The 11821-nt window shown below is 45.2% G+C and overlaps 1 protein-coding gene across 2 annotated transcripts; it reads right to left on the reverse strand.

The window, feature by feature from the left end:
* Positions 1-6279: 6279 nt before the first annotated feature.
* On the reverse strand, positions 6280-11058 carry LOC129685779 (uncharacterized; the record flags this gene model as incomplete). Of its 2 annotated transcripts, none has more annotated exon segments than XM_055619285.1 (4): positions 6280-6667; positions 9688-9916; positions 10246-10521; positions 10849-11058. In XM_055619285.1, coding segments are annotated over 4 exon segments (860 nt in total), but the record flags the coding sequence as incomplete, so codon positions are not given.
* Positions 11059-11821: the final 763 nt, after the last annotated feature.

Here is an 11821-nt window from a genome sequence, read left to right on the forward strand (position 1 = left end):
CTGCAGGACTCCAAGATGGATTTGGGGGTTCACTGGATTATCTGTCCCTCTTCCCAATGTGTGCACGATTGTCAAATTGAGATTCAAATAGGTGCTGAACTATACAGGGTCTGAGACCTGTAAAGACCGCTGTCTTTACAGAACACAGTTTCCTTGCTTCAGGCTCCTTTAGTCCCAACAGTTGGATATGACCCTGTTTTTCTTCTAATCTTTTTTAGGGAGTGAGAAAAGCTCTCAAAATTACGTATTATCTCTGTGAATCCTGAGTCCTTCAATTTTCAGGGAAGATAGAGTAATAATCTGTTTGTTCATTTTTGAGACTGGTCACTGTGCCAATCCTGCTGTGCTGCTCCTCAGAATGAGAGTCCTCCCGGCGCCGCCATCTTGCCTTAACCGAGACTGTATTTTAATTGCAATGTTTTCCCCTTCTCTTCTCGTCCCCTAAACCTTCCCACAGACCTCTCTCTGCTCACTTTCAAATCATGGCCTCTTTTTCCATCAGTTGTTATTTCATGCACATATGTATTTGTATATACATTCCCAAGAAGAACCTTTTGAGTCTATGCAATGTTACTTATACGTATGTTTCCAGGGTTGACCATTTGACACTGGACAACCAATTGGGGTGCTCTTCCTGGAGAGGGCTACCTTTCCTGCTCCAGGGTTTACTCCTTTCCTCCAGTTCTTTGTGCGGGTGTCCCCGACCCCTGCAGGTTGTTATGGGCAGTGCTACCCTCCTTGTCAGCTCACATTTAGGCAGTCTGGTCCGGGAGTCTTCATCGGTGCAGCTTCTGGTGTTACTCACTGCAAAGGCCCTGATCCTCGGGCTCTTACAGTCTGCCCAGCCCTGGTCTGCAGTGCTCTCTAAGCAGGAGTTGCAGAATGTTGTGCAGATGTCTCCACTGGGCCTGGACTCCACTCCTCTGCATTTGATTGGTCGTAGTTGTCTGTAGTGGTCTCTGTTGTAAAGAGAACTTTCTGGAGGAGGATTGACAAGTACACTTATCTGTGTGCATAATGACAAATTTGTAGATTGTTGTTGTAGATGGATTACGATGGTTTAATGAGGAAACAGTTGTAGGTTCTCCTCCAGGAACCATGATTTCACTAGCCCTGATGAGTTTGCAAGGTTTCCAGGACCAGGCTTGGTATCCCTCAGGCTGAGCAAGCCTCAAGATCAAGCAGAGAGCTGCTGGTCATCACCAAGTTGTTTGTTCCACTACTGCACCCTCAGGGTTCTCGTGCTGTGCTGGTCGTTGCTGTGGTTCGTAGGCAGCTTAGCTGGGTTGGACTGTTGGATGCTTCACTCCTTGGAAGCTTGTATGGTCCCTTTGGCACCATGAAAGTCCTCAAGGAAGAGGATTCAGGTGAGTTCCAGCTCAGGGGCTTCTGAGACCCATATATGAGGTGCATGGTGTCTTCAGCAATAGAGACTACTTTCCTCTTCTGCAGGGCAACCCAAGGCAACAGCAATAGGCTGGATGTTTGGGGAATTTCTTAGTCCTAACCAACAACATAAAGAGGGATCCTCTCATGTGATAATGCAGCTTTTTTTAGGGAAAATCTTGGAGGGAGTGCTATCAGCCCCGCTAAGAAAAAGTTCATATATATATATATATATATATATATAGTTATTTATATTATATAATATATATTTATATCATTATACGTTCAAATGTTTTATTTATTTAGACATTTAATTTACCTGTGTTATAACTTGCTTGTTTATTTGGTCATTTTTTGTACATAGTTAATACTATGAATCCACCCGGCGTTTTCAGTGATCCATACTGTTATTTTAACTCCCTCTTTCCTTCCTTGTATTTTCCTCCCTCTCTTTCCTTAAGGAGACTTTCTTTTTCTGTTTTTTCAGATCTGTGGTGATCCCTGCATGCTGGAATTTTCTTCAGAATAAATGCTCCCTGCTATTGCACACTACTTGGGTCTGGGGTCTTTCTTTAGTGATTCTTGGACCCTTACAACAGCTCAGTAGAACCAAAAGTCACAGAGCCAGTGTGGAAGGAATGTGTTCGGTGCCGCATTCTTTGCCATACCCTGAGCAGCAGGAGTAACCACAGCTTCGAAGAGAGTCAATGAGGATTCAGGGCCGCCCTGCAGAGGACCCTGGCAGAGATTCCCTAAAGTGCCAGGCACATGGCTGTGAACTCAAGCGACTGCCTGCCACTCTCTGGCTTGCTTGTAGCTCCTTGCAGCCCCCTGTGGTCCCTTGGCTGGGAGGCAGAGGCTAGGAACACAGTGGGGCTGATGTCATTGTCCTGCCCCAAGGCTCCCAAACCTACCAGTCTCCCCTCCCCCTCCACTGCTGCTCAGCTCTCTGGGTCTGGAACCAGCCCACACATGCAAAGTCCCTGCCTCAGACAGTGTTCAGACTGACAGCAATTTCAAGTCTCCTCTGTGAGTTTCTGTTCTGACCTTCACCTTCAGCCACATCCAGTCTCCCTCTCAACCGCCATCATCCTCTGACTTTCCCTCTAACCTCCAGCCAGCCATTCTTCACTGCTCACCAGCTTCCTTCTTCCTACATCTGAATCCCAAATTCCGTGTCTCCTCCAGGTCCCTCTCCACCACCCTGTCCTCCCTGTCCTGTGTCTTGTTGTCTATTGTCCTCATTCTTGCCCCAGTCACCCAGACACCCTCCTCATCCCTCCCTAGTTATTCTACCCTCTCTTGCTCTCCCTTCTAGCTCCTTCCTTTACTCTTATGCCCAGTTGAAGACAATGACTACCTATCTTGGCACAAGGCTGTGCTTTTCTCCTTAGCTCTTTGACACTGGGACTTAAGGCCTCCAGGAAACTTCTGAGATTGAAAGCAGCTTCTGGGGCCTGAGGATAACTCGGGTTAAGGGCATACACTGTCCTTTGAGGAGCCACATGAGAATTCCATCCTCTCTTCTGAATTATCCCCTGAGCCTTATTGTGGGGATGATGGGTAGGTAAAGCCCTTGCCTTCAGAGTTCTGCATATTGACTGGTTATGGTTTACACAAATCAGACTATGCTGACTGGCCATGAATTCCCAAGGCTCTACCAGACTCAACTCCTCTTTGCTGGAATGACCCAAACATGCCAGTGCCCCATGCCTTTTCTCTCTTTAGCATTGCTTGTTGGGGTTGAACTCAGATCTTCCTGCTTCTGTGTGACAGGCACCTTGCTGTCTGCCTCATGTTCCTCCTCAGCCCCTATTCTCTATTCAAACTTAATTTTTATTATATGTATCTGTGTGATGCTCATTTGTGCACACCATGGCTAGGATGGGACACCAACCCAAGGAAATAAGTGTTCTGCATGGTGAGGTATCAAGTGGGAGGGCCAAGGGTGAGATATAAAGGAGAAGAAAGCAACACCTGGCCTCAGGAGGACTTGATAGGTTGATGACTTGTGCCAAGCAAGTTTAGGAAGAACTGAAGCATCCTATGTGCTATTGGCAGAGAGGGTGTGATAAAAGTCAGCAGAGCTAAATCAGACGATGTTGGCAAAAGGAACACTGAATACTCCAGACACGGCTTCTTCAAGACTGATAGCCACAGCCCAGGGAGAGAGTTGATTCTCCAGAAACGTCACCCTGGGTTCCCCCGGGACACTGGCTCCAGCCTTAGACTGGCCTTGCCAAATCTGCCCCTGGACATGAACAGAGAACTGAAGTCTCCCTCTGAGAAGGTCTTGGGTCTGGCTGGCTCCGCACAGGTCCTGGGGATGGAAATCACATCAGACTTAGCTGCAAGTGTCTTTGGCTGCTGAGCCATCTCACCAGCACTATTAAACTTTGGAAATAGCTCTGGTCTGGGAAATACTTCACCTCTGTGCTCTGACCTCCTTGTATTTCCTACCTGAGAACATCCTTGGGAACTGTTATCTTATGTTTTTATCTTATCTCTTTCTGTTCTAACCCTTCACTCCAGGGGATGACATGGATTCCTAGAGGTCAGCACAATTTTAGGACTCATCTGTTTTCTTCATCTGTCATCCATTTTCTTCCCCAAGCTAAAATTTTTTTCCAAGGTGGTTTTTTTTTCATTTTTATTTAACTTCTTAAGATTGACGTTATTGTTTATCACGTGTGTTTGTGTGAGCATGAACACATGGGTGCCATGAATGCCAGAAGAGGGTTTCAGATCCCATGGAGCTGGAGTGTCAGGCAGTTGTAAGCTTCCTGACATGCTGCAGCCCAGTCCTGATCCTCTGATAGGCTCGCAAATGCTCAAAGCACTGAGCCCTTTCCCAACCCCAGAGAGTTTTCTTCAGCCTTGTCAAACTGTTTCTTAGTGTAGCCAAATTCATAGTCTACCAATGCGACATCTAACGTTACCTCTTGAATTTACTTACTCTGCCTCAGAGATAGAGGAAACAAAAATGCCTGTGACCAGTAAGCCCCGTGCCCAAGGACAGAACACTGGATTTTATAGTTTATGGAAGGTAACAATGTGCTTGATTACGTGTGGGTGGGAAGTATGTAGGCAGGAAACACAGCGGAATGTAAGCTTGTCTCCGAGTGGCTGTAGGCAGGAGGCCCATAGGCAGGATATATGCTAGTCCCTCATTGGACCTGATGGGAATTGTGGGATTTTGCCTTTTTGAGCCCCTGCAAACCATGAGGCCATTTTCCCGAGAACCCTGGTATGGGCCTGACTAAAGTACGTCCACCTGGCCAGTACTGAATTAAAGCTTGCTTCAAATATCACTTTAAATTGTGGTAGTGGCCTTATTCTTCACTGGTGGGATTAACACCCACATGTGAGTAATCCTAGATGTGCGGTCTGGGGTTTGCGTCTTCCTTTCTCTTCTGCTTCATTTATTTTTGCTCAACAATTCCTTATGGGTTGAGACCCTTCCCAGGTAAGGCGGTGTACCTTCCCAGCCCAGTTACCTCTGACTCTAGCTCTACCTGAATTTTAGGCTTCCCTCTTTCCAGCCCACGGGTCAGGTATCGCCCTGAACAGTGTAAGGTCACACCGTGGTGTGAGGAAGGCCCTGGGTCAACAGAGCAAGTTCAGTCTGTTCGTGAGGCTTTGGCAGGGTTGATACACTTTGTTTACATCACCAGAGAATTTCATTTGATTGTCATAAATTGTGTATTTCCAGTTACTTTGTCAAGGGTCTGTTTACTCATTTGATTTCTTTAACAAGTAGAATCCTGCTGTGAGCTTTTATGTCAGAAATGTAGGTGGATCTATTTGTGTCCTAGGACATCAGTATTTACTGAGTAATAACAAATCCACAAGCTACATCCGTTTTACTGGCTTCAATTTGCCATGGACTCCAGTTATCTTTTGTAAGTGGCAGTGGAAAATAGGAGTTCTTTACTTCAATATTGAGTGCTAGTTTTAACTCTCAGATTTGTTCATTTGTTATTGTTTGGCTGGCCTTGAACTCAGAGATCTACTTGTCTCAAGATTCCCAAGTGCTGGGATTAAAGGCGTGTGCTACTCCTGCCCGACAGCTGTTAGATCTGATACTACATATCATACAGGGTGTGTGCATGGGTGTGTATATGATGTATGTGTAGGTTCTGGGATGGCACAGAAGGATTATCGAGTCCATTGCATCACCAAAGCAGAGGTAGAGGTGGTTCAGCCCCAGTTGACCACATAAAATAGTAAGGAGGCCAGTTGGAGAGCTGTAGGCTAACAGGGCTTGGCCAGGCTCAGGTTAAATGGAACTCTGTAGGCTGAAGTGCAGAACCATGGGTGTGGCGGAAAGGAGAAGGATAGGTCAGGACGAGTAGACTACAGAGACAGGAACTGAGCTTGTGTGACCAGTAGGCACTGAGCTGACCCAGGGGACCATCACAAGTTCCCTGTTTGTTGGCCCCTTGACACACACACAGGAGCCTGTCGGGGGTTGGTGGTGAGCATCTCCAGGTAGTGTGAGGTCTGCCCCTCTCTCTGGGTCCAGGTGAGGGGGTTCACCCTTCTTCAGCTGGGGATACATGACAATTTCCCAGCTCTGATTTTCCAGATATTGTCTCGTTTAAGGTGATGGTTGCTGTGATGGAACATCATGACCAAAAGCCAGAAAGGGGGGGAGGGGTTATTTGCTTGACACTTCCACAATGTATCATCAACAGAAGAGGCTCAGACAGTAACTGGTTTTGATATTCTCAAGTGTGGATCTGATTTTGATATGTCAGACAGTAACTGGTTTTGATATTCTCAAGTGTGGATCTGATTTTGATATGTCAGATGTGAAGTCTTTTCACTTTTAGGAATAAGTTATATATCTGCCTTGCCTTATGGGCGGTACTGGGCAGAAGGTATCAACTTGTTTGTAAAATGGAGAAAATTTGGGAAAGGGTCGGCCTGAAAGCCCTCATTTCACATGACAAGGAGTAACCTAGCACAGGACAAGGCCTGATCTCCACAGGGTTGAGGTGAAGAATGAGAAAGGAACACAGCAAGATGGAGTCCCTGATGACAATGACCTGTCACTTCTTGATGGAGTGATAAAGGAGGCACGGAGACTGTCAGTTTTCCTACTTCACACCATGTTTGGTCAGAAGTGAAATATCACAGATCACCAACACCATCAGAAGGTTTTCTTTTCTGGCTGTGAGGCAGAAGAGATGGGTACTGTTCCAGGGAAGTCCAAGAGGCAGCTGTGGGCACTGAGTTCCCATTAGATTCGTGACTGAGCGGCAGCATGGGGAAGCTCCTGCTGACAGAAAGGAGACATTCATTAGAGTGGGCCCTTGCCACCTGCAGCCTACTCCACCTCCCATGGAAACTCTCCCACTTCACCGACTGTGCAACTCAGCTTCCAGGTGATTTCTTTTTCTTTTTTGATATATTGGTTTCAAACCTTTCTGCCATTATTACGTCCAATGAAATTGACGTTGTGAAATATATTTAAAAAGAGACAGTGAATAAAAATTTACATGTGAATGGTTGGCCAAATAGCTCTATTTCTGGTTCTGCTGATCTTTTATATTACTTTTAATGTATAGTTGTGGGAGCTGTTAATTTGTTTGTTCTTGTTGTTTGTTTTCTGAGACAAGGTTTTGCATTGCAGCCCAAGTTTGCTTGCAACTTCCCATGTCCCAAAGGCTCTGGCCTCAGCTTCTCACATGCTGTGATTACAAGTGTGTGAATCCAAAACCAGGGGATTTGACATTTTTATAAAACTGTTATTTTGAAATAATTATACCTACTCAAAAACAAAAAAGCAAAAGAAGACACAGAGTTTTGTATGAACTGTTATTAGATTTAATGTTTTTACTAAGCATGCTTATAGGGAAATTTTTGAAATAATAATAGAAAATTAGAATATCAGTGTCTTTGTTCTAGACTGCATGTTGAAAAACCCGACATGATGATGCTGAGAAAGAGGTTCTAGTTTTTGTGTGACCAGTTGATTTTATTTCCAAAGGACATAAACATTAGCATCGTATTTCCATATGCCCTGAAGTCTAGCTAAGTACATTGATCAAACTAGATTAGGTTTTCCTCTTTTCTATTCTTTTTTCGTTTCTTTTCTTTCCTTTCTTTTTCCCTTTCCTTTCCTTTCCTTTTTCCTTTCCCTTTCCCTTTCCTCTCCCCTTTCCCTTTCCTCGCCTCTCCTCTCCTCTCCTGTCTCCTCTGCTGTCTCCCCTTCCCTCCCCTCTGCTCTCCTCTCCTCTTTTTTTTTTCCTTTCTTTGAACTGGTTGTTTGCTTTAACACAATCTCACCATGCAGTCCAGGCTGGTCTTGACTTGGTGAATCTTTTGCCTCAGCCTCTTTGGTGACAAATCTCCTTTGTCTACTCTGGTTTTGTCTTAAAGACTATAGTAAACCAGTAGCTACCAATGCATGGAGTCTGCCACAACTATGAGCTTTGGTACTATTGTTCAGGAAGCTTTTTGTCTGGACACTGACTCATGCCACAATAATGACAGTCGTAATAATGATATCTGTCTTCCTCCTCCTTATTTTGAGATTGGGTTTCTTCCTGCATCTTGGACTTGCTTCAAACTCATCATGGAATTTCATCCTCCTGTGTCCACTTCCTAAGGGCTGGGATTCTAACAATATGCCCCATGTCCATCTGATGCGATACCAGATTTAAAACAAGTTATACTAATAGGATTGTGGCTAAAATATTTGATCATCACAATGAGCAAGGAACAGAGCCTTATACGGCTTTAAATGGCTACCATTAGACATGAATTCCAGGTGCCAAAAAGTCTACATTCTGAAAAGTTTTAAATGCTTCCTCCTCTAAGGAAGCTACATGCTACTGCTTGTCCTAGTGCTGAGGTAAAGGAAACTCAACTCTAAATGCCCGAGAACAAAATAGGCAAACTGAGCTAAAAAAATGTCTTTAGGGGCTGGAGAGATTGCTCACAGGTTAAGAGCACTGTCTGCTCTTCCTGAGTTCCATTCCCAGCACCCACATGGTGGCTCACAACCATCTATAGAGAGATCTGGTGCCCTCTTCTGGCGTGCCTGCATACACACAGAACAGCGTATACGCAATAATAAATAAATCTGAGAGAGAGAGAGAGAGAGAGAGAGAGAGAGAGAGAGAGAGAAATGTCTTTCCTAAGCACACCTTGGATGTCTTCCTACTGAGCAAAGTTGTGGAGCAGTGTCCTTATGGTCTCCCTGCTGTGCAAAGGCACACCAGGACTTCAGGCAACTCCTTATTCTCTTAGGGTCAGTGAGGTGGCTTAGTGGCTAAAGAGCTTACAGTGCAAAAATGATAACCCGAGTTGAATCTCTGGAACAAGTAACGATGGAAGAACTGATCACAGAAAGTATTGCTCTTTTGTTGTGACATTAATAGCTTTAAAACATAAGAACTTCACTAGAGCAATTGCAATGCCCAGGACCCACACTGGAGACAGATTATACGCTGCAGTTCCTGAGACTAAGATGTGATGGTCCTCTCAGGTGCCAATGTCTTTCCTGTTCCTTGCCTTTTGTAGAAACTAATCTTTCACAGCGATGAAGATCCCTATAATGACTGGGTTAATGACTCTTCTGATGATAAATCTTTCCTCCTGGAAATTGAGAAGCAGCAGGAAACTGTCCTGTTGAGGTTGAGATTCTGATCTTGGAGGCAATGCTTTACGTTTCTGTCTAGAGTTACATCTCATTTTGTCCTTTCTGCTCTGCAGGTGCCAACACATGCTAGTGTCCAGGCTAATTCACGCGTCACTTCTATTTGTTGTTTATGATATCTAGTGAGTTAGCACAATCAGATTGTGGTTTCTGCACATCAGGGTCAACTGTACATGAAAGAGTTTGATTACAGAGATAAATCCTACTAAACCACTATAAATACATTCCTAACTCACTTTCCCTTTAAGTACAGATGTCAGCAGCTACTCAACTGCATGTTGCATGGGCAGGGAAGTAAGATAGAAAGAGTAAAATGGGGGGGGCTCCTAATTAACCGTGTGAAAACACCCTTGCAAATGTTTTCTGATGAGCATGTTGGAAGTGTCATGGTAGTTGCACAGGCATGTGAGGTGTTCAGAAGCTTGTTTCATTCACCTTTTGGTATCTGAGCAGAAGCTAGTTACTGAACTGGCAGCACACTCTCCAAAGGTCAGTGTTGGGGGCTGGTAAGATGGCTATTTGGAAGACAGCTCAGTGGGGAAAGGCACTTGCTATGTAAGCATGAGGCCTGGAACTCCCATCCCAGTACCCTGTGGGACACATATTCCAAGTCCTCTGCAGACTAAACTTACCCAGGACCAGGTGAGACCCCAGTCAGCTCCTTCTTTCTTTGGTAAAAGCATTTCTTGCGTATCACGGCTATCACGGCTATCACGGCTATCACGCCTATCCCAATAGTGAGGGGTGCTACCACAGCTCCCAGGCTGATCTTCGTATTTGCCGTGTTCTGAATTGGGGTGGTAGTTGAAGGTGCAGTAGCAGTTATAACCTGGGTGTTATTTTGTGCCTTTGAAGTCGATCCTTAAAAAAAAAAAAAAAGGCAGGAAAAGTCTGGATACAATTAAAAACACACCTCCATCAGCACCTTCTCTCCCCAGGCAGCCAGAGGGACTCATGGGATCGATAGCTGTTTTTACAAGGTTCTGAGTAGAGAGAGGAGGAGGAATTATCTGCATGATATCCTTGTGGAGTTTATTTAACTATCAAAGAAAGCAAGTGACTACTGAGCCATCGAAACAATGATGAAATGAATGATGAAAAGAATGGACATTAACTCAATAACTCATGGCGATGCTATCACACACACAAACCTCATTTCAACAGAGCTTTCTCCCCCTCTTCCCAGTTACCTGTATGCTCCAAATTTTCTTCACAGTGCAACTTGGTCTCCCTAACCCAGCTTCTGCATTCGCCCTGTGAGGCCATGTTTAAGAAGTCTTTTACTTTCTTGATTTTCTCTCTCATCTCTTCTGTCAGGTTGGATGCAGAATCCACTTCAGGCCCATTCTTAGTATTTGAGTCAATATGGAATGTTTTGGGTCCAATAGGGCTCAAGTCCCAGGATCTGTTGAAACTTCCATCTCCTTCATTCCAGCAACATATCTTGACCTGCAGAGTGAGGGGCTCTGTGCCCATTGGAAAGAGATCAGCCTCTGGCCTTGATGAACCTATCTGCCTACCCACCCTCCCTTCCCAGCCTCTGACCTTGCTCTACCCTCCACTTTGTCCTTTCTGCTGGACCTCTCATGGTCCAGTGATTCACTTTCTTTCTCCATGAAAACAATGAATGTCCCTAACCTGTCACAAATCCTGTTCCTTCCTTCAGGGGCCATCTGATATGTTCTTTTACTTACTTTGTAGCAGTGAGGATAGAACCTATGGCCTCATGCATGCCTGCCAAGCACTCTCCACTGAAATACATCCCCAGCCCTATGCGGCCATTCAAAACTTACCTTTGGTTATTTTATTCTCCTGCCTTACTTGATTCAGCACCTCTTGGAACAGGTAAACTTCACCATTCAAAGTCTGATTCAGTCTGTTTCTCAGATCATCAGTGGCATGACACTTCAAACTCCTTTCGTTGAGTAAGTCTTGGAATTTATAACTCCATTGTCCAGACCCTGACCTGCTAACTGTGAAGCCATAGCAAACAGCAACAGCCTCTGTGAAAGAAACATGCAGTGAGGTTAGGGGTGTGGAGCAAGGGACTCAGAGACAGTCTCTGCCTGTGGCACCAAGAAAGTCCACCTGGAAGGGTGCCTTTAAAAAGAGAGGGGAAAGGGTGAGTGGAGAGAGGAGAAAATCCCTGAGTTGTAATTTCAGATCATAGAACTGAAAATCTTTGCTGGTTAGCGTTAACTGTAAGTTTGATACAGCCTAGAGGCACCTAGAAGGGAGTCTCTCTTGAGGGACTGTTCTGACTGTCAGTGATGTAGGAACAGCCAGCCTGCCATGGGCATTACCATTCCCTGGCCAGGCTGTCTCTGGCTGGATGAGAAATAGAGTTATGCAGGAGCTAGTTATCCAGAGCAAGCATCATCCTGCAGGGTTCCTGCTGTGCCTCTCCAGCTGTGAAGCAAGTTCCTTGTTCATAATTCTGTGTGGAGTAGCAAGCAGGCTGCCTCTGAGCTCCTGTCCTGATTTCCCCAGTGGCAGACTGTGACTTAGGAGTAGAAGTCTAATACAGCAGTTTCTCCCTGAAGTTGTTTTTGGCCAGAGTGTTTTTATCACACAACAGAATGAAGCCAGAACGACCCATTGGCATTCCCCTGGAAGTAACTCAGAGTTCCAGGAAGTGCCTCCTGGAGCTGCTCAGAGGATAGCACACACTACAAGACAAGGAAAATGCAGGATGTTAAGTCTGGTAGTAGGAGAATGGTGATCAAAAATCTCAGGGACATGCATGTGCCAGAGTGGATGTAACAG

Source organism: Psammomys obesus, unplaced genomic scaffold (genome assembly GCF_907164565.1).
Source record: "Psammomys obesus unplaced genomic scaffold, mPsaObe1.curated_primary_1811, whole genome shotgun sequence".
Classification (NCBI taxonomy): domain Eukaryota; kingdom Metazoa; phylum Chordata; class Mammalia; order Rodentia; family Muridae; genus Psammomys; species Psammomys obesus.